The sequence below is a fragment of the Argiope bruennichi genome, chromosome 1 (genome assembly GCF_947563725.1).
Source record: "Argiope bruennichi chromosome 1, qqArgBrue1.1, whole genome shotgun sequence".
In the NCBI taxonomy this organism is placed as follows: domain Eukaryota; kingdom Metazoa; phylum Arthropoda; class Arachnida; order Araneae; family Araneidae; genus Argiope; species Argiope bruennichi.
The window spans coordinates 78,219,231-78,244,179 of record NC_079151.1 but is presented as its reverse complement, the minus strand read 5'-3'; the positions used below and the strand labels follow the sequence as shown (position 1 = coordinate 78,244,179).

The 24,949-nt window shown below is 26.0% G+C and overlaps 1 protein-coding gene across 1 annotated transcript in view; it reads right to left on the bottom strand.

Annotated features, from left to right (window-relative positions):
- The window catches only part of LOC129964247 (protein eyes shut homolog), a 50,292-nt gene extending 25,343 nt beyond the window's left edge, over nt 1-24,949 (bottom strand). The window contains exons 1-12 of the mRNA XM_056079022.1: nt 24,823-24,949; nt 23,910-24,309; nt 22,338-22,451; nt 20,788-20,890; nt 15,520-15,626; nt 13,929-14,186; nt 11,970-12,584; nt 10,431-10,651; nt 8,304-8,629; nt 4,948-5,167; nt 4,597-4,712; nt 1,512-1,684 (exon numbers count right to left, since the gene is read on the bottom strand). Of these exons, the coding sequence (XP_055934997.1) occupies nt 1,512-1,684; nt 4,597-4,712; nt 4,948-5,167; nt 8,304-8,629; nt 10,431-10,651; nt 11,970-12,584; nt 13,929-14,186; nt 15,520-15,626; nt 20,788-20,890; nt 22,338-22,451; nt 23,910-24,207 (2,551 nt within the window). The 5' untranslated portion in view covers nt 24,208-24,309; nt 24,823-24,949. The remainder of the gene's footprint in view (nt 1-1,511; nt 1,685-4,596; nt 4,713-4,947; nt 5,168-8,303; nt 8,630-10,430; nt 10,652-11,969; nt 12,585-13,928; nt 14,187-15,519; nt 15,627-20,787; nt 20,891-22,337; nt 22,452-23,909; nt 24,310-24,822) is intronic.

The window sequence follows — 24,949 nt, the reverse complement described above, 5'->3', positions numbered from 1 at the left end:
CATGGTAAAAGAGTTTTATGGATAAATGTAATGGATGCTAGGTCAATACTTTTGGCATTAGAGACGGATTAGCAAATAAAAATTAGTTACCAGAATATTTGAGAATCTTGGCGATAGCTCCAATAAGATTCGAATCACGATGTTTGTTCTAGAAAATTCGATGCGCTGTCAAGGGTGTACGTAAGGAATACCCGGTCAAGTGGAGGTGCAAAAAACGAAGTAGTAAGTAATCAAAAGAATCAGTTGAATTGTACTCAAATGAATAGCTGAGTTAAGTCTTTCCTGTAAGTCTATTTGAGAGTTTTATGCTATTGCTATTGTTTTAACACCAATTTACAGCTCGTGTGTTGCATTATTCTTGTGCAGACTTCGGTTGTATTTTGTTACTTGTTTTTATGCCCTTCACAAGTTCCTTATTCTTCACTGAGTTTATTGGGCCTTGTCGCCGGATTTGAATCTTTTCGTAAAAATATAAATATGTGCTAATTTTTATTAATTAGAGATGAAGAATAAGAAAACTTCAAGCAGAAAAGTAGGTAATAAAGAATATAGTCTTCATCTATATAAAAATAAAAGTTACACAAGACAGAGTTATTTCGATATTGATGTCCTTCTTAATATCCAAGGAACTTTTCTGACATCTCAATGCCGCCAATGAGCCCCCCCCCCTCCATATAAGCTTTTCGCAGATCAAGCAAATATCAGTAGCGTAGTGAGGGTAACAGGTACCCATGATATGACATCACTTTTTCGATTCTTAATTATATTTTATTTAAAAAAAATGATAAATCTATTTTGTTCTGAAGGCATTTTATAAGAATGGGGCATCAATGCACCCTCTATTCCCTCCGGTTGCTACGCCACTGGCTAATATATATATTTTTTTTAATTCATTGATTTTAGCTAGAATACTTTCACCAACAGAGTATATTCTCTTTAAATTTAGTACTCCTTTTTTAAGTGCGCCCAAACCTTCGATCATGTTTCCAATTTCATTTGTTTTTTTAGTGCATCTGGATCCGGGGTAGAGAAATCTAAAGCAACCCTTTTATAAACTTATCTACAATCAGCAATGTAAGTGCAACTCCCAAATGCAAGTTCGTGGCAAGACTGAAAATTATTTCTTTTATATAAGAGATTCGATCAGTTTCTAAGGGTTGTTTTAGACTAAGTTTTTGGTGAAGAAGAAACAAATTTTCTTTTTATTTCTGTTGTTTGCACTTATTTCTGAATTTTATATTTATATTATATTCCAAAATAGTAAGTATTCCAAGTGTGAGGTGAAAATAAGAAACCATTCAATTTTGACTTTGCATAAGTGTAACTTGAAATATTATTGCGTTTAAATAAAAAATTATATTATATATCATTAATGTTGTTTACTAAAATATATAAAATTGTTATTAAAGATTATCACAACATAAGATTAAATTGTTTCACTAAATGGTTTTGGAAGAGTTTTCACTAAATGTGAATTCGTTAGTGAGAAAATTAGAAGAATCATCACAAACCATGTTCACAGTTTTTCCCATGTTTTCCATATGGGCAAATACACAAATATCCAGAATCTAAACTTGGTAAACAAGTGCTACCATGTTCACAAGGATTGGCGTAGCAAGTTTTATGCTCACAAAATGGGCCAGCAAATCCATCAGGACATTCGCAATTCCAATGGTCATCAAAACTAAACATAAAAAGTGAGATATTAATAATGATTCGTCAAAATCCTTTGCTATCTAATAAGAACACAATTAAAATTATAATTTATATACAGTGCCTAATCTAATTAGGCTAATTTCTAAAACATATACATCTCAAAAATTTATTTAAATTTTGAGATGTATCTCCTTGATTCTATTAGTAAAATATTCTGCACATACTACTATTTGAAAGAAATAAAAAATGTTCCACATTACTATGATTACAACTAACCAAGCTAATGCAACTTTGAACACCATTTTTTTTAATGATTTAAGATCATTTCAATGCCTGCATCCAAAAACATGCACCAATCTATGTAAGGCGATTCCCAGAGGAAGCCATTGATAAGTTTAAAATAATGACATTCCATGTTTAATAACTTGGTCAGATTACGTCGTCGATGAGTGGAATTTTATATCAAAAGTTAGTGTGCCAAAAATATTTTATGAAATATGAATAATAGGAACAAGGAATAATATAAAATTTTAGAGTATATGATATTTTCAATATTATATTTATGACTCAAACAACATAAAATAGAGTTATTTTCGTCACTTTATGCATTCTTTTCAGTTGGACCTCTAACTGTTTAAAAATTAGTTACTGGTGCACAATTAGAATAGACCTGCATATAAAAAAATGAGCTACATATTCTGCAACATGTTAAAAAACTTGTCCGATAAATTAAATAATGCAAGTTAAGCATAACAATACAGTTAATTAAATCTACAGAAAAAGAAAGAATCAATAAAATTTTAAACATTTACAATGATTTCACCATTTATTTTTTTATTTTTGAATAAAAAATAAGCAAACATTGAAATGCTAATATTCTTCATTTAATAAATGAAAAAAAATGTCAATAATTCAATAATGGACACAATAACTACAAGGAATATATTTCACCAGCATCTTTATTTGTAAATATTCTCATCAATAAGAATATAAAATAAAATTTTTATTTAGAAATCGTTTTGTTTATTACTGAAAGAATACCACAATATTTTCTTTACCAGTTCTATTTCATTAATTCCAAAAAGAAAAATTTCTCAAAAAAAAAAAAAAAAAATCCATTAAAAAAGTAAATCCAAAATTTAAAAATCATATAGCATTCAAAAATCATATTTATATATTGATTTTTTTAGAAACATCCCTAATTACCATTTATCTGCAATATTATGTAACATTTTTTTTTTCTGTAAACAAATACTTGGATGAACAGGAATAACTGTCAAGTAACAACCCAATATTAATGTTTATTTATATTTTCTCGCAACTGGTGAAAAAATTAGTTTTTTTTTATTGTTTTAAGCAATTTTGGTTGTTTGTTCCTATTTTTTGATAAATAAATAATAATTTTTTCATCTTGTATTTTGTTTCTCAGAATTTTTCACATCCCATTTTATTTATATGCTATATTTTCAATTATTTGTTTTGCTTATTTGATAACATGTGTAACACAATATTATATCGCTTTATAATCCTTATTCAATACTCTTTTTATAATGTATTTTATAAAACCATTTATTTCAATACTATTATTAGCATACTGTAACTACAATTTTTTTTTTTCTGTAACACTAAAGACATTTTTTCCTTTTTTGTCTTTTGAGTGATGATCAGTACATTAACAGAGTATTAATTATCAATTCAAGTGTTAATAGTATCAAAACTTAAGGTGGGAACGAAACTATTCTCAGGGTCTTCAAAATCATTTCCATATCTTGAAAACTTGTATATCAAACAATGTATCTGCACTTTCTCGCCATTTTTATCCAATCAAATGCTATACCAAACATTATATGTTTTTCTATAATCTACACTTGTTTAGATTTCCTTTCATTTTAAAATCGTAAAATTTTAACACATAAAGTGAGTTTATCTCTCTCACTGCATTGTTTGAAATTAAACCTTAAAATCAAAGAAATTTTCCATGGAATTTCAAACAAATTCAAAACTGGTTCAAATGTTTCAAAGAAGAGATCTAACATTTAAAACAAATTAGAAAATGTAGGACAGAAACTGTGGATTTTGACGAGTTGAAAGAGATCATAGAAAAGAATTCATCTACTACCTTCAGAAAATTAGCAGAAAAGTTAGATGCTAAGAACTACATATACTGCAAAAAACATATGGTTGTAAAGAGAACTTCCTTATAAATTAATGGTCAAGTAAACAGTCAAGTGGAAAGCTAAAAAATTTTACCCCTCTAAAAAACCCAGGTTTTATATATTTTTTTTTGAAAAAATTGGCATATTATAAGAAGTGGATGAATATGTCAGTTAGGCAGTAGAATTATTAGCAAATCCAATATGGCTCAGAAAAAAAAAGCTTTATTTAAAGTAGTGATACCAGAGATTCTACAATTAATTTATTTCTTCAATTCAGATGAACAAAATGTACGTTGCTTAGAAAGAAATACTTCGCACTGATTTATACAGAATTTTCTTCTAGTAGTACAATGGTACATCTAAAATATTTTGAATAGAATAATTTAGAGAAACAGAATTTTTACAATATTCCTAATATAATTCTGGGTTTTGTTTCTCTGATTATTTATGCTTGAGCCAATAGTATCTTTATTTCAGTAGTAGGTGCTTTTTGAATTTTAGAGGTTTGAGAAAAGTGTATCCACAGATTATTGCATTAAAACAATATGGAATGGTAGGACTAAGAGATCGTCCAGATAATAAAAAAGTTGCAAGAAACCCTCCCTCAAGATGGATTATATTTTGTTGTCTACTACTTTTCAGGTATATAACATCAAAGTTTGATAGTAAAAAATGAAAATACAAACAAAAATATGATACTGCAAAAAATGTTTTATTTTTGAAATAGCTGAGATATATTTGGAAACACTAAAGTAACAAAAAATTTATTCATATTCACTTTTACCTTCGGCAAGTAGCACCATTCAAACATGGATTGCGATAACAAGCACTATTATAACATTCTGTAATTCCTATTCCCATTTCAGCATCCTGGACGAGTTCCTTTTCATCTCCATTGATCTAAAACTCATGGAACAAAATTATCAAAATAAGTCTTAATATTTATTTAAATTAGTCAACCAGTTATTAATAAGACAATTATTTATAAATTTAAAATTGAAAAAATTCATAATTAACAATTTTAGAAACTTAGAAAAATATAATCTATCTTTTTTTAAAAATTAAGTAACATTTAAAAATTTACTGTAAGCAAATCAATTAATCTAACCAATAATTCTTAAAGAAGAATGCTTACTTGTAAAAATACTACACAACCTTCTAAAGAAGGAGCTCTGTGTATATTTGGTACTGAACTTTTTAGAGACATTGGAATTCCTCCAATAAAAATGTGACGGAAGTCGAATCTGGGAAAAACAACAAATTGCTGTCCACTCATAGGAGCAGAGCCATTTACTAGCAAACCAACATTGCAAGATGCATTTTTTATATGAGCAATATCAGGTGTCCAGGAAGTCCTAAAAATAAAATTAAAAGCTGCCAAAAGAATTCTATTTAAATAAAATTATTATGCACCAAAAATTAATAGAATCAGCTCATTTAAATAGATATTATGCCAACTTTTTTTCTTCTTCTTGCAAATGCATGTATAGGGATCACATATTTTAGAGAAAAATAAAATTTTCATCTTTTTTTAATACTTTTAAAATTTTTTATTAATAATTTAATTTAGGTATATTAATGCCTCATTTTGATGCTACTTGAAGTCTTCTCGATTTTGAGTTGTGGTTAGATGATGACAGTTATATCTGAAGCAGTACCTGTCTTTTTGAATTTATATGCCATACACAACAGCAAGAAAACATCTGACATTCACCAGCTCATATATTTGCTTTTTCCTAGAAATGGATCTTGAACCTCCAATTATAAAGCCTAGACTCAGCCACAAGATCTTTATTATTAATCTCACAAAAAGAAATAGAAAGATACAAATTCACAAAAGTTTGTAAATATTTCACTAGAAAAAATAGGCAGCTGAAAGAAAAGAAAATGTTAATTTAATAGTGCAAATTCCAATTAATAAATTAAAATACTTCATCTTGTTCACAAATAGAATTCAATTTTACATCAGATTCTTTTCTTTTAAATCAACTCCTCCTTTTAAATTTGACCCAAAGTTACAACTCTCATATTTGCTTCAGACACATGCTATATTTGCTTGAACATTTAGAAAATTCCAGAATCTAGTTATTGGACAGATTATAAGTCACTTTCAAATGAAACCCTTCTTGGGAAATACATATATAATTTTAAAGATTAAAGAATGTTTTACACTCTTTGAGTTTTATTAGGAAAATTTTGAATAGTAAAAAATACAGTGATTTGTAGCGGTACTACAACGTGCAACTAAAAACTGACATTTGTCACGAGGTTCAAATCAAATTGATAGTGCCGCTTTGTGGTTATTTTTGATCTCGGCAAGTATGCAAATTAACGACTCCTGCAGTCTCATGCGCACGCTCTCTACACGCTTAAGCTCGCGAAGCAAGAGGAGAAAAAAGAAAAACAAAAACGCTGCCGCGACCGGAACGATTGCTGACTGAATCTTTAAGCGTTTTTTCACTAATCTCGCAATTGTACAAAGTCTTGTAAATATGTTGTAATTAAATTTTCTTTAACTTAAACCTTGTTTTCTTAGCTCTAGCATATTTTAAATTAGGCAGGCAAATTTGTAGGTTAGGTAATTGAAACTAGCACTAACCCACAGATTCATGCAATGAAATGCAGTGCAATGATTTAATTTATAAGCTAAGGGAAGAATATCCCAAAATAAGAAATATATTCGAAAAAAAATGAATATGTTATTCTTTTTCAAGTTCAAAACTTTTTTTTAAAAATAATTATATTGCATGATGCAGGAAGTCTCCACCAATTTTTGGTCTAAAATGAAAAGATTTTTTTTGTACTAAAAATAAAGTTTATTTAAAAGCCTATGGATAATTTTATTAAATAATGATTTGTCCTCTTCTGAGAAGTTTCATTATTCCATTCTATTACCGAGACCTTCATACTACTATGGTACTACTCAAAGTGAGAATTGCAATCCTTCAAATAATCAAAATATTCCCCCTAATAGCAAATTTTTCAAAAACCAGAAATAGATAACAATTTTAATGGTGCCAAGTCTATATGGAAGATTGAGTAATGCACCTCAACCAAGCTCCAACACTTCACATGCGAATGGTTAGGTATAGGATGGGATAGAATATTTCAATTTTTGGAACAAGAGTCATATTTGACTGTACTTGAATGAACAAGGATGCATGTGGTCTACCATTATTCTGGTAAAAACAAATCATCACTTTATGATTTGGAGCTTTTCTAGATACTGTTTGCTACAGATTATCCCCCAGGCTAATATATTTAATCATATTCATGGTTTGACTTAGTAGCATCAGCAATTAATAATAGATAATATCCCTACAATCTCACCAGCAACACAGATTAGCTTTCTGGGAATGGATGCTACCTTTTGAGGTGATTGGCAGTTCACTCAACTATGTTCTAATTTGTTCACAATTTTTTTTCTAAAATAATATTTTTAATGAATTAATTACTAAAAAACCAATTCTACTTTTTTCAAATAATTCCACATTTTTGATTAATATCACTGTAAATTATTTGTTTTCTAATGCGTGTTATCATTCTTTAAAAAAATAAATAACTTTTCTATTGTTTGAATAATAAATAAAACATGGAAATATGGTAAATTCAAAGTTTTCTCTTAATTTATAGGGCTCCAAACGTCAAATGAAACCAAATCACATCAAATCCTCATAAATGATATTTAATTATTTGCAATTATCACTTTTTCTAGGTTGTAACTAATTGCTGTCGGCTTGTTAGAAGGTTGCCAGTTTTAAATGTGAAACTCGCCCAATTGTTAATTTCATAAACTATTTGATCTCATTTACAATTTTATCCATATAAACAGCACACACACACACACACACACACACACACACACACACACACACACACACACACACACACACATATATATATATATATATATATATATATATATAAATTTGAAAAATGTTTTTCCAGAATATTTTTCAAGCCATGAAGTATAGAATGAAAAAGCATGAAATGTTGCAAATATCCTTGTTATTCTGATGTCACACACACACATACATTAAAACTCAACCAATCTTGATGGTGAATTGAAATGAATAACGCCGACTTTCACAAAATAACTTTCAACACATCAATTCAGTATCCTTACAGTGTTCTGCACAAGCTATAGGAAACCAGTGGATACTTTTTGAAACACTAAAATTATCGAAACTTAAAATCATTTCACGAAAATATTGAAGGCATAGAAAGTATTTCAATTAAAGAAATTTTTATTTTATGCAAAGCAGTTGATATAAAAAAAATCGAACCAAGAACTACTTTTTAAAATTTGAATTAATACAATTAACCTTAATGCTGACAACACAAAAGAGTTGAGAATTTAACATAACCCAAATTGTAAATGAGAAATCAAATGAATGAAGAATATGAATTTCATAAAAATGCTATCAACAAATTTCTGAGTATAGCTTTTATTTTAAATACACCAACTTGGAAGTTTAAAGGATTACTTACGAAATGGAAACAGAAGTGAAATAACTGTTATTGACTGATGCATGTGTTTCCATAAAAATGGTGGTCTGATGCCCACATGAAAATTTGAACTTAAGCAATCCATTTTCGATATATAACATTAAAAAAGAGCCTCCATTTGCTGCTTCTGTAAATAAAATTGTTCCTTCTGGAGAAGAAGTTTTGAAACTAATATCAATATCCATTCCTTTTTCTGGATCAATAGTAGGCAGAGCATGCTTGAGATATGATGACTGGTGAAATTGTGGTATAAGTAAGTAAGTTTCTCTTTCACAAATTGGTCCAGCATACAACAAGGGACACATGCACTATCATAAAAAATAAAAAGTTCATATTAATAACAGCCTAAAAAGATATACCAAAAGTTAAAATAATAAGAATAATGTATATAAAAAAGACAAGCAGAAACATTTCTGTTTGGTAGTTTAAAGAGTAATGCAATATTATAATTCTATACTGCATAATCTAATAGAAACGAAAATAGGCCAGAAATATCCCATTAAATTTAAATTATAACAAATGAATATTTACAAATCTGCAAAAAGTTATAGCATCTCTCAGAGTAATAGAAAGAACTTCTATAATATCATAAATAATTTTGAGTGGAAAGATATATTGTACTTTGAAAATCAACTTGCCTTTAATGAATACAAATTTTGTGATTATGTGATAACACAATAATCTGACATTTATCAAAATACTCAAAGTTTTATGCTTTTATATAAAGTATTGCACTCACAAAAAATCATTTATTCACCCTGAATTTAAAAGAATCAACTTAGAAATTATGTTTGCCATATATATATATATATATATATATATATATATATATATATATATATATATATATATATATATATATATATAAACAACTCAATGAAAAATAATAACATTTAAAATTTTCTAATTAGAAATCATCTTGCATTGAAAAATATTATAATTCTAGAAATGATGGAATATATTCAGCAAACTTCAAAGATACTTGACTGATAAAAATTTTCAGAAAAAAAAATCTATTTTGTTTTGGGATGCTGTGACAAAAAAGGAAATTTTCTTCACAAATTAATCGATAACAAAAAGAATGAAAAAAAAAAATAAAGAAAATGCAATCTATTTAAATTCAAAAACAAATGCTACAATGCAAACGAATAGCACAGAAATTTGTACTCTTAAAGCATTTATATTGCATGAATCAAGCAGATAATCTCTTAAAATGAATTTTGCTGTAGCCAAACAATAATATAAGAGAATAACTTTAGTTAACCGATAATAATGGTGGTCTATTTGAATTATATTATTTTAAAATAAACTTTAATTTATGGCATTTTTCACATTTGAATAGTTATCAATTATCTGCCAATTTTTGTTTCAAATCTTAAATAGAAAAAGTTATGCAAAATAATTATTTGTAACCATAGTTTGACCACTTTGAACATAAATTCAAATTTTTAATGAATACTTTAGCATTACTAAAGTTGGAAATTCTGAAAAATGCTTGAAAACAAAAGGTGGATGCATATTTTTATAAATAAATAAGTAATTACTAGTATAAGTAATACTATTCCTCAGTAAAATCAATCTATTTTTGAAAATTTTCATGCATAATTCCCATTTTACAGGAAAGAAATTATCTTTTCAGTTATTTAGTTTCATTTTAAATTAAATCAGCAAATATTTTAAAATTGCATTTTTAATTTTCATACAGATATTATTTTAATAAATTTCTCTAGACAGCAATAATTAAGATAATAGGAGGAATAATTGTACAAGGAATTCTATAAAATTTCTCATTTGACAAAGAATAACTGAATCTGCCTTTTCTATTATAAAAAATTATATGAACACCCATGTTATTTGATGGTAAAAAAACCAAATTTTGGCAACACTGGCAGAAAAAAAAAAGATTTGAATGGTTTCATTAATTTCAATTCCAAAATCAAATATTTGATTAAATCCATAGTTTTTACAAAGCCAAATTAATTAAAATCAAAATTTAGTTTTTATCAGTTATACAAACATCATTTTCCATTTAAAGAAGTGAAATGTATAATGAGAAATAGATTTAGATAGAATAAATTCTCAAAACATTAATTTCAAAATGAATTTTACCTCACACCTTGTTCCAGCTATTTCATCAAATTCAGTAATAATTGTGGGAGTTCCTCCATTTTGACAATGCAAATCATCACAGGAATCTGGTAGGCTTCTGCCAGCAGAATCAGATGAATACACGGGTAAACTATAACTTGCACTTGTTAAAGGTATAGCATTTGAATCTAAATTTGGCACTTTGAAAGATATAGAAGAAGGGAGAATGGTATCTACCATGTCTAAAAAGTAAAATAAGATGAAAAGAAATCATTAAGTTGTCTTTTATTAAAATAAATAATTTAATAGATTTTCTTAATATAATGCAAATATTATTGAAATAAATCATTTTTATTTAAAAATATATTATTTATAAATGTTTATTTAAAAATTTAAGATCATTAATTAATAATGAAAATTATTCATTAATTATTATAAAAAATCTACTATTGACACAAACTGCAGACATTTTTTATCATAAATAAAATAGAATGGAAATTAATATTGATATACAATATTAATATAAGGAATTATTCAAAACCTTGACGCTTGTACATAACTTTATTTTTTACAGTTGGCCGCACATTTAATTATCAAAGGATAAAACTGTAAAATTGTTTAAAAGTTAAAAAAATTACCAGAAATGTATGATCTACAAAAATATCATTAATTTAGTTTTAAATATATTTAATTCAAATATATCAAATATATTATTATTATACATAAGAATAAAAAGAATTGAAATGATATCCATTACTCATTGCAGATTTAAATCAAAATGTCTAGTGTCATAATAAAAATAGTACTTTAGGCGTATGTAACGTGTTTATACAAAGGATAGTAATAAGGTATTAAAACTCTCATCCAATTTTTTTATTCAAAAAATTACTTAAATCTGAATATGAATTTATATTCTCAATGTGAAATCAGCTTATTTTATTGGTACATGATTTTGTTATTTTAAAGAAATAACAAAACAGTTGAGTTTGGGTCTCTTAAAAGATTTTTTTCTTAAAAAATCTCTATAGACATTTAATCAAATGTAACTTGTAACAGCAAAAGTAAGTGATTCTTAGATCATCATATTATTTCCTTGCTTCCTTATTCTATTTGACTTAAAAAAGAAGCACAAATGCAATAATGGTTTGTTTCATAGCATTTGTTAAGACAAGTGCAGATGAACTTATAACACTTTCTAATGGTTTAAAAAACAGCTATTGAGTTATAATTAGAGTGCATATCCAAAATAAGATGCCAAGAAAACAATTAATTGTTTAATAGACATTAAGGATTTATGCTAATATTTATCCCAATCAGGTTTAGTATGAAACCCACTTACTCAGATATATTGCATTTGATACTTAGATTATTCTTTCGCTAACTAAAAGGATTAGGATAAAAGGATCATATATTAAAGTTAGGTGAGAAATTCAGGGTTGTTCTAGAAAAAAAAACTTTAAAGCAAAAATTTGTATCATAACATCATATACAAGCAAAAGTATAGTTTTCTGATATAGGTAAATATTTTCAATAGATAAAAAAATATCAAAAATTCCTTACCTGCATTTGAATTTGTTAACAATAAAATCTTAGATGAATTTCTATAGTAGTTGAAGGGAGGAGCTTTTGATTCATATTTTTCATCTGAAAATGTCAATTTAAATGTTTGCATTTCACCCCAACTTGAAAAGAGAGTTGGTGAATAAGAATCAGATATATTCACATTTTCATTTTGATAAAGAGCAGATGTATGATTTTCAGTATTGATAAATGGCAATGCTGTGGGGAGTAACATTGGGGTTGGGATAACATCAGTTTTTATAGCTGGAGATATATAGGTTTCTGTGAAATTGAGCTCATTTGTTACAAAAAAAGAATGTTTTTCAACTAATATGTGATTTGTAGAATTAGTAGAGAAAAAGTCTGTTTTTGCAATATGAAAACTACCTTGTACATCAGATGTTTTATCCACAGATGAAATTTCTGATGGATACAAATATGCATTTGATGTAAATGAAGAAATGTCTAAAGATGTAGTACTCTTAATGTAAGATGGGAGAATAGGAGCTATTTCAATAATGGCTGAAAATCGGGATGAAAGAACAAAGGACGGTTTCAAGTGAGTTGAAAAGCAGTCCGGCCCAAAACACATGAAGGTCTCATTGCATGTCGAACCTACAAAAATAGATAAAAATAATCATGATAAAAAAATGGCATACAATTTAGAGCCTAGTAATAAAAACAAATATACACAAAATGCAGTTTTTTTTTAAAAGTGAATCAACTCATTTCTTCACTACAGTAATAATTAAAATAAATTTAGAAATGATTCATTGTCATAGTTATAAGTATATCTGTCAAAACATCAAAACTATAATATCTTCATGTAATACCACAAATTACAATGTGAATTTTTATTATAAAACCATACAACTCGTTTACACCCATAAAATTTTTAAATGTATTTTTAACACATTAATAAAACATTAATAGATAAATAATCATAGGTAACTAATGATTTTCAATTCAAATTTCATGCACTAGTTTTAAAACTCCCTTTTCAAATGCCAGTCTTTGGAAAGATATTTACATTTCTGAGGAATCTTCATAAATACAAATGAATACATTTTTAAGATTTTAAAATTTTAGCAACTTTAAGAAGTAAATATTGCAATAAATGGTTTGTTGGTTTGATTATTATAAACAGAGTAAATATTAGAAAAAATATTTATCTTCCTACACAATTAGTAAATAAACTCTACTTAAAAAATATCTCATGACAATATCACAAAACAGTAACAAAAAAGTTTATCCTTGACAAAAATGACAAAATTATTTTTTTTCAAATACAAGTATATATGAAACATTCCACAATTCCTTTTGAAATAAAAATTTACTCTTTTCGCAATTATTTATGAAATAAATAATTGTAAAATTTGAAAATTTTCTACTTTGTTATTTTTAAAAAATATCTTATCTTATTCGAATTCAAAATATCTTATCTGATTTTCAAACACTCTCTTAAGTTTATGAACACATTTTATCTAAACCCAGAAATTAATTTTACTAACTAAGAATATATAAAATTATCAATTCTTTTTTTTTCTTTATCTTATTTCTTCATATTTAATCCCAGTAAATGTGAAGAAAGTCCAGTAAAATATCTTTGAATTCTTCTTCAAAATGTAGATAAATTATAAATATTACTTTCACCTTTCATTTTCTTTATACTTTAAACTTTTAAATTCAAAATTAGTAACCCCCCATTTATTCGTGGTTCTCAATCCTAGAATTTTGGTAAAGAAACATCATTCATTAATAAAATAAGGTACTTTAATATAAAAACAATAACCAATTATTTTTTAACAAATGATCAAAGTAAGCCAGCCACTTCTAAGCACAGATTCCTTATTGTTTCTATATGGCCCTATAATAAGTAAATTTTGTTTACATATATTTTCATATTGATTTTTATCTTTTTTTACATGTTATCAGGGGTTTAAAATTCTGCATACATACCTAAATATCCTGCAGGACAAATGCAAGAATAACCATCTACATCATCAACACATGTTGCACCATTTTCACAAGAAGGTTCTGGAACACATTCATTATACTGCAGTTCACAGAATTTACCATGATAATCAGGAATGCAAAAGCAGGTAATGTTTCTAGAAAGTGCAGGATCATTAGATGACCCCAGGAGGCACAAACCTCCATTGCAAATACTTCTTTCACAAATCTCAATTTTAGTTTCACATGTTTTTCCAGTCCATCCTGTAATTATAAAGAAACCAGTGAAATTAGATATACTTATATTAAAAAAATATTGATTCAAAGATAATATTAAAATGAATTATCTATGATGCTTACTTGAAAAATCAGTAAGAAATTCATAAAGATTTTTATATTTTATATATTTTGAAAGTTATTGCAATATTGATAATGAAAAAAAACAAAAACAAAAAAAAAAAAAAAAAAAAAAACAAAAAAAAAAACAATGAATAAACAATGAATAAGACAAATTATAAATGTAATCTTACTTAGATGGACCTTACAAACATTATAAGCCAGGAATTCTCAAGGTTTTTATATTTTGTGTATGATAAATAAAAAATAAAATTATATGCCCCTCCTAAAAATACTTTCCAATTAAAAAAAATCAATATATATAAATTTGAATGTTTATAATGGAAGAATAACATTTTAAATTTATAATATATTAAGTTTATAAAAACATTTTGCAATATAATAAAATACAAGTATACTATATATTCTAATAAACAAAAAGTGATCTCTCATACCACTAAAGATAAATGCGTGCATGTTGGGGCTTTACAGTCCAGAAGGTTTAACTTAGAACTATCAAACTCTGCACATATATATTTACTGGGAAGGGGAAGAATTTGCCCCTCAGAGCTAATTTTTTGAAGTTTCAATCAATTAAAAGTTATGCAAAATTTTGATTTTTCCCACCATAATTTCTAAAAATATTACAACACAAAAATAATTTTTGCACCATTTTAAAATTTTAAAAAATTGTATTTTTAATTATATTAATTTGATAGTAGTGTAATTTTTTTCTGAATTTTGTCCTTTCACTTTTTTTGTTTAATTTTTAACAAGAGATTACATTGTTGTTCTAAAATTCAAACTGTTTTCAGTGTTTCATCAAATATTAAAGTGCATGATTTTCTTTCATTGGTGAAAGTTGAAAAAGAAAGCAAATAAAAAAATGAAGGCAGAGAAGGTCGCACTGCAAGAAAACCAAACTTTTAACATTACTATGTTATTTAATTTAAAGTGTACTATAAATAATTTTTTAAAAAAATTTCTTACATAATCTGCCAATGTAAACTTTCAACTTTAATTTGTGACAATGATATCTAAAATATTGTTAACAGAACAATAGCCTGTCTAGAAGAGCAAATCTTCCAGCTTATAATTAATTCTATTTCATAAGATAAGAATAAAAAAGAATAATAAAAGTAATGGTAATGTATATACACTTGAGAATGAATACTGCATAACCATTCTCGTATTTCTGCAATAAGTTAAAATAATAAGGTGGGAAAACACATAAAAGAGAAAAACTGAATGAATATATTACCAAAAGGGCAAAGGCAACTAAATTCTGGTTCACCCACACATATTCCACCTCTTTCACAAGGACAAGATGGTAGCTCACAGTTTTCACCAAAGAAGTTAGGAAGGCAGCTATACAAAAAAAAAAAAAAAAAAAAGTTTGAAAGCTTTAAAAATTTTTATTTCAATCAGAATTTCCTAACAAACAAAGCATAATTTATTTAGAAAATCTATTATACAGTTTACCTAATTCCTCTTGTTGAGACTTTAGCAAGCTACGAAATAGGTTATATAAATAATAAAAACAAAACCAACATTAAGTTATGTTAATATTTTTGGAGATCTTCAGAAATATGTAATGGGACAAAGAAAAAAAAATTAATTCAATACATTTATATCAATTAAAACAGAAATAAAAAGGTCTTAATAATTGATTTTTAAAAACTTCCTGATTAATTATTTTTGTAACCCCCCCCCCTCTACATCAAGTTGAAGAATGATAAAGTTGCCAGAAGGGATGCTTTAAAATAAGCAATATATTGAACCTGAGAGAAAGTATTATAATTGAATTCTATAATTAAAATTCAACAACTCTTTTATGACAAATTAATACTCACAAACAGGTTAATGTTTAACATAGTGGTAGTTAAACTCAAATATTTGAAAATATGTTTCACAGAATATTTTTGCAATTAAAAAATGAGTTTTAAACTATTTTATCTATGATCAACCATCTAATATCAAATAACTAACCACTAACTAAATTTCAAATTCCTAGGTTCAATGTTTGAGTGCACACATGGATGATCCAGATAAAATTTTGTGTTTTAATGCACATCTTGAAATCATATCAATTGAGTCTTATATATTGACTCCATTCAATGATTCTTAAGAAATTATTTATTATTCTTAAGCAAATTTGGAATTTAACGGAGCATTATGTAATGGCTTAGGACCCTGTGCTTGTTTTGATAATTGTGCTGCCACATCTGTCTAACTGCAAATTCATGATTTCTCCCAAATATAAACTTTAATACAAAGCAAAATTTAGCCCATATTAGCTCAGTTGAAACATGTTCATAGAATTATATGCATATCAAATATGTTTCACAATTAAATAAGAATCTCAAAGGAGCTTTATTTACAAACACAGCAAAAAATAAATTAATTACAATAAAAGATAAAATTTGATATTGAAAATGCAAGACAGAATTTTAGTTCATCAAATGAAATTATAAGATCAAACAGAAGTGTTGGAAATGGCCAAACTAAAGACTCAAATCTAAAATATGATATACACAACTTATTACAAGATATGCTTCCATCCCATTCAATATAACACAAAGAAATAAAATAAGTACTAATGTAATTTTTTTTTCTTGCTTCTAATGCTAATCTTAATTGTGAGTAGACCAAAGTTAAAAACTATAAAATTCAATAAAACCCTGCAGTCCACTCAATGTGCAAAAAACAATAACAGGTGATTAAACACTTGATGAAAAAATTAAAATGATAGGATTTTGTAAATCATTACAACACTACATAACTGTAATGATTAACAGAAAATAAAGTTTGAATTATAAATAATGCATAGTTAAAATAAAGCTAAGATCCTCAGATAGAATATATATCTATAAGAAAATGCCTATTGTTATACTTTAAAAAATAATATTTTGAAAGCCTGTGTGAAGAACTATTACAGCAATGCAAGAAATATTACAAAATTTATTAAATGACATAAAATTTTTATAATAAATTTAGCTAAAAGAAGAACCTTAAAATAACTCATGATATATTAATAGAAGAATAAAGAAATAGAGATATTAAAATATAAAATAAAATTTAAACATTACAAAAACCAAAAAAAAAAAAAAATACAAATTTATAAAGCAATATTTAAAAATACAACAGTAAGAACAGTGGGAATATATCACAAAAATATGTGGCCTGTGTGAGAATGGAGAATTCATTTTGGAGTTAACGGCCAAATAAAACAATTTCTTTAGTCATAACTTTTCTAGTAAAAACATCTAATTCGAAAATCCAATGAAAATATAAAAAAATGGTTTGAATTTCATTATAGCAGCCAAAATTATTATTACAAATTATGGCTGGTTTATGAAAATTAAAAGAAAAATTGTGTGGATATAAAACTGGCATTATTAAAAAGTAAAATTTCTAAATTTGAAGATGATGTGGACACTCGTTTTGGTGTCATATGCTTTCAAGTTTTGGAGGAAAAATATCAAAAGTTTGTTTAATTTTAATTAATAATACAAATTTAAAAGAAAATCACTTTAATATGCACTAAAACTTGTTGTTTAAAAATATTTTCAAATTTATGATGAGTCAGTCAATGGTATACATTTTATATACTACTTATGTAAGAAGGATTTAATAACTAAGAAATTATTTAAAATAAAATTATGATTTTAATATTGTATTTAGTCAAGCAATAAAAATTATGATAGAAAAATTTCAAACTTTTTTTTTTTTTTTACCAATAAAAATATTTAATTTTCCAACAATGGATATGGCTGATCTCAAATGTTAGATTGCATAGTATAAACTTTGAAGAAGAATCTTAAGAAATATTTATAACAATTATTGCTAGTAAACTTCTTTAACAGATTATGGCTTATAATTAAAAATATGATAGAATTACATGATTTTTAAAAGAAATTTAAATCATATGTAAATAATTTCAAAACTTGCTAACAAATTTAATCATCAGTATACTAAGGTTTTATAATCCCTTCCCCCCCAAAAAAAATGGATTTTTAATATACAGTTGTGGAAAAAATTGTGGACACTTTTGAAAATCGTTATGTTTTTTTAACTTTGTATGCTTAAAGAAAATGTTACATTTTACAAAATGAAAACTCTTACATATCATTTTAAAGAGAATTTGATGCTGATTTCAATTCAAAAAGTAAAATTCAAATATTTGCAAAACAAAGAAAGTTATTCTAACTTCTTTGTTATTAACTTTATGAATAACAAACACAGTGATGAAGTGGATTGTAATTTCTAATTTTTTTGACAAATCACTGCTCTTGTTGTGGGAACCAATCAAATATTAATAACTGCTAGCTGAAGCTGACATCATGTTTAAAGTTGGAACAAGTCATTATTGTGTCTTTTCTGTAGAAACAAAACTGTTTTTTATGTAATCAAATTGCAAATTAGAAATTTTGTTAAACTTTTTAATATATAGTAGGAATTTTTGTAAATATTTCTAATACTTAGTCAAGGAGCAATGACATCAAATAAAAGAATATATTTTGACACCTAGAAAATGAATCAAGATTATTGTGCTACAAAAACGTGGTCTTTTCTATGCTGAAATTACAAGACAAGTGGGTGATTCAGTGACTACATCTGAAGTTCGAAAGCTTTGTTTATGATATCAGGAGACAAATTTAATAAAAAACAAAGCATTAAATGGCTGAAAAAGATGCACCACATCTGTTGATGACTGAAAAATAAAAAGACTATGTCTCTAAGATAGAAGAATGTCATCAGCAGCCATCCGTATTCAATTGAATGATGCTGGCATCTATGTCAGTTCAAGAACAATCAGGTGAAAATTATTAGATGCTGGACTAAGAGGTAGAATTGAAGAAAAAAATCCATCTTTCAATTTAAGCAGAATATAAAAAGATTACAATGGGCAAAGGAATGCATTAATTGGATAGATGATCCATAATCACAAGTTATTCGAAGTGATGAAACTAACATATTGTTATTCGGTAGTGATGATGAAAATAGGTAAGACATAGAATAGGCAAATAACTACATCCTGACTGCATTCAGGCAACTATGAAGAATTCAGTTAGTGTTATGATTTGGTCATGCATGCCAGCAGACGGTATTGGTCTCCTTCATGTTATCGACGGCACATTAAATGCAAGAAAATACATTGACACTATTGTAGAGCTAAAACTTACACCTTCCATCAGTGATCTCTTTCTCAACAAAGCATCATTTATTTTTTTGAAGGATTCAGCTCCTTGCTACACAACTAAAATATCGAAAGAGTGCTTTAGTACAAAGGGCACTGAATTGTTATCATTCCCAGGAAACAGTCCTGATTTCAAAATTATTGAGAACTGATGACACTGTTTGAAAACTCTTATACATATGAAGCGTTCATCAAATAAAAGAGAATTAATTGAGGTTATAATTGTTTCCTTGCATCATGCACTAACAAAGGAAGAGCTTAAACCTCTCATCAGCTCAATAAGATATCAGTCTGAAGCTGTAATAAAAAATAAAGGCTACTCTACTAAGTACTGATAACTTATTGCAGTCATCAGCATCTAATGTATCTCGAAAATTATTGCCTCTCAATTATTTTTGTATTTTAAATATTTGAATTTTGCTTTTTGTATTGAAATCAGCATTAAATTCTTTTAAAAATGATATATAAGAGTTTGCATTTTGTGAAAAGTTACATTTTATATAAGCATAGAAAGTTAGAAAACATAAAAATTTTCAAAAGTGTCCACAATTTTGGCCACCACTGTAAATGAGAACAAGATGAAGCACATACTAACTTTATGACATGCAATCAAGTATTTAGTAAATATTGATGAACAATATTAAATATAAAAGTAATACATAGTCATAAAATAATAATCTGACAGATTTTAATTTATATAAAGAGATATTAGAGACTTAAACATTCAACTGCTACCTAATTAAATTTAAAAACATTCTGAGCAACAATCATGAAGTTTTCACTTTTCTAAGAAATATACTATTTTTCAAATATTCTAATAAGAGAAAGAGATAACATGAAAAGTCAAGAGAAGACCATATTAAATAAAAGGTGTTTCTTTAAAACCCATCAATATACCGAAAAAAAAATTGAAAAAAATTGATATATTGTTATAAAATAATTTGTTTATAATTATCAAAGATAAGCCACAATAAATGTCATCGTATTAAAAAGGGAAGAAAAAGAATTTTCTAAAATATAGTCTATTTTGCTTAAAAAAATCCTTTTTTTAAAACTAAATTATGTGGGAGTCTGGAAGAAGAATTAAATAAAAATAAAAATTAAATAAAGATACAATAATTAATCACACAAGGGAAAAAAAAATTTAAATTTCAAAATCAAATTTAAAATTAATAATTAATTTTCAGAAATTAAGGTATCTATCATCAGATAAATAATAAATTTCATAGTATGGCAATATGATGTAACTTTAATGGTTTTCTGTATTCCGACATAAAAGATCTATTTATATATTCTAAATAAAATAAGAGTAATATGAAAATGCTTTACCTGCAACTACTTGTATTGCTGGGACCTAAAATACAGGAGCCACCATTTTTGCACAAATCACTTTCAATGGCACAAATATTATAATAGTATTCACAGTTAATACCTATAAAAAAAGAAAATGCATTTATGCTAATTTTTATATGAACATGTCATCAATATCATATCAAATTTATTTTGTATTTTTAGGATTTTGAATATGTGTGTAATGAAAATATGAAATATTCAAAATGTACATTTACTTATAAACATACATGATATATAACTACATAACTAATATATAATACATAACTGCAGAATATAATTCAAATCATTATTTCAGGGTGCTTTCTTGGTAGCCAAATAATAGTAATAATAATGTTGATGATAATAATAATAATAAAACCCATTGTGTTTCTTTTAAAATCAGGATTCATTTATAATTTTTCCAGATTTTAACTAGACTAGATCATTACAAAATATTTAGCCTACTTGAATATTAATTAAAAATTTAAAGCAAAAATCAGTTCAATTCAAGCTTTTCATTATAAAAAATTTAATAAAGAATAAGCCTTTGCTTATAAATGACACATTTGCTATTATGACTGATTTTCATGTTATTTATTCATAATATTTCAAAAATTTTACAAAAGTTTTAAAAGTTTTAAATGCAATATAAATTTACAATAATCTCAATTTCTTAATTTTTACAAATACAAAACACAAACATCAAAGAAACAATAATTAAAAAAAAATGGATAAAATCATAATGCACAATAATTTTTTCAGGTAGTGATTTTTAGTTTTACTTAAAAACTGTGACCGAAATTAAATGGGGGAAGGGGGGGGGGAGGCAAATTAAACTATCTTGTTAGAATTTCTTTTAACTACTAATCATGTCTTACTAAATACTAATAATACTTTACTAAATGATGTCTTATAATTATAAAGATATCATTTAAAATAAATATGAGGAAATAATATTTTAAAATTCTTGCCTGGCCAGTTTATATTTACAGTATAATATAGCAACAAGAAAAATATGATTTTCAGCAAAAATAATAGACATTTTTTTATCAATAATTAAAACTCTCTTAATGTAAATCTCAAATTCTGCTCTTATCTTATTAAAGAAAATGATTTATATTAAATATATATAACTATATTTCATTACTCATAAAACAAAAAAAAAAAAAAAAAAAAAAAAAATTAAATTAAAGACTGTATAATGAGAAAGTTGAACAAAAATTCACTTGAATTCATAACATTGGAGTAGTAATAAACCTTTATATCCAATTTAATTCATGTTTATTTTTCCCCTGTAAATCTTAATTTTCTACATTTTACATTTACTGAACTTCTTTTAACTTAATTTCTTTTTTTTTTATACAATCATTTCAATTTCTGTATATATAAATTGGTTCAACGTTGATTAGAATAATTGGTATTTCCCTCTAGATATGAATTAAATTCACAATTCATTAAAAAAATTAAATAAAAATATTCTAACATGCAAAAAATATATGGAAAAAGTTATAATTATTGTTAAAAGACTGTCAAAGAAGGGTTTATACCTGTAAACCCTAAAGGGCAGTGACATATATAGGAATTGATTAAATCTTCACAAAGACCATTATTTAGGCAAGGATCAGATAAACATTCATTGATATCAGTTTCACAGGTTGCGCCTAAAAAGGAAATCATGCTTCATATTAATTTCTAACTAAATTTATTGTTATTTCACATGCAAAGTAAATAAAGATTAAAAAAAAATATTAGCAAGAACGAGTTCAGATTACAGAAAATTTATCCACAGAAGATTTTATAACAAAACTTGTAACATTATGAATATTTAGATAAATTGGTACTTTTATACTAATCACATACCACTGGCAAACTTTAGTACTAACCACATGCCATAGTCAATATTAATTATTAAAGAATCTTTTAACATTTATTTCTGCAATTAATTGTTGGCATACATTTAATGCACAAGTACCAATAAATTTATTGTATTCAAGATAAATTAGAAATTCTGATAACTTAATAAAAAAATTATATTGCACTGCCTTATTATCTCTTTTATTCAGCAATATTTATGTTTTAAACATTAAGATTCTTGAATAAACATATTCAATAAAATTATTCACTTCTCATAAATATGTAAAGTAAAATTATAGTGCAAAACAAAAATGAACCCAAAACTTATTTAATTAAAACTAAAACCTGTAATGATATTGATCATGATAGTTTGTCTCATACATTTTTTTTTTTTCATAAAATATAAATTGCCTAGGAAAGAAAATATGCCATTTAGTAACATGGTAATACCACAGATAAGGTGGCAGTCCTAAGTAGTGAGCACCTTTTTCAATAAACTTATCAGTTTAGTTTTACAATTCAATACATTTTTTAAAATAATATATTAATAGCCTAATTTAAGTTAATATTTTTATTTCGAGAAAATCTGTATTTTTTATTTGTGTTTATTGGCATTCATGAATATACAGCATTCATATTTGAACATAATTTTAATTAAGAAGATATTTAGTGCATATAAGCACTCTAAGTGAACATAATTAAATAATATAATGTATTCATATTGCATTAATATTTTAAGTTGCATGTATTTTTTTGTAAATTTATTTATTCGGTTACTAGACTTATGATTATATTTAATCAACCTATTTGTGCCCCCCCCCCCATCCTTTGGTCTAGCAATCCTATGTTGCTGCCAAATTAGAATTTACCAGTCTATAAATATATCATGATTTGAAAATGATACACATTTTTTTAAAAAATCATCATTTCTTTCAAAATTCTTAGAAATTTTTTAGAAAATTTAAGAATTTCTTTTATTTTTTCTTTCATCTTTAATAAATTTACAAGAGCAATAATATTTTGGATGAGAACAATTATTGCTATTAATTTGTTAAATAAATTAAAAGTCAATAAAAGAATTTGAAAAAATATAAAATATTTAAATCACCCAGAGTGTCAAAGTTTTTCTCAGGGCACTTTCCTACAATCTTATGATTAAAGTTAACTCATGCAATAAAACTGGTGTAACTTACAAGGAAAAGAAGGTAAGTTTAAAATAATTTTAATTTGAAATTGAGTACATAATTATTTAAAAAGAAACATACCTGTATAACCCTGATCACAAACACAGGTAAAGGAGTCAATACCATCAATACAAGATCCTCCATTTAAACAAGGCTCACTTCTACAATCATCATAATTAGTTTGGCAATTTAAGCCTGTGTAGCCATTTTGACAAAAACATTGGTGTCCACCTGATGCTGTATCTATACAAACTCCATGAACACATGGTTGTGTTATGCAAGAACCAGGCAATTCTACTTTTAAATATTGGGGCTCTGTTGCAGTAGTTAATGCCAGATAAAAGCAAGCAGCTAAAGACTGATATAAAAAATATATCATTTTGTGAAGTTAGTGGCATTATTGTTTTATTCTGTAAAATGTTTAAAATAAAAAATTTAGAATGCCAAAGATGAAAGCCTCTATGCCATCCATGCAAGAAATCTGTAAAAAAAAAAAAAAAAAAAAAGATAATTAGAAAGGAAATGTTTTAGAATTTTATTTAACACAAAATTTTAATAAATTATGTTCTTTTTATTAAAATCTATGGTCTTATAAATGCAAGAATAAAGAATGCAATTTATTTCAGAAACCAAAATGAAGTCCTCCAATTTAGTCAGAACCAACCAACAAACAAAAATAATAAAAGAAGATGTATATTAAAAAATAGTCAGAAAATCCAACTCAGTTCAATTAAAAAGTCAGTACATTTTTAATTTCTACATTAATTAAGACTTATAGAGGGTTATAATTTTAAATGTGGCAATAGAAAAGAAAAATAATCATACAAAAATGTTTACATTTCAAAATAAATTCATGTCAAGAAATTTTTTTAAGTAAAAAAAATTATGTTTGTATATACACACACACAAAATTAAGGTCTGAAGGATAATATTCTTTCAAGAGGAAAGAAAAAAAATCATACAATAAAGAAACGAATAGATGAAATAAGTGTACCATTACAGAGATATTGCTTACAATACAGCAATTGAAAATAATGTAATTGCAAAGGTAAGCAATAATTAAATAAACCCGTAGGTTTTGTTTCACTTGCAGTTGCCATAGTTACAGAATACTAAATAAG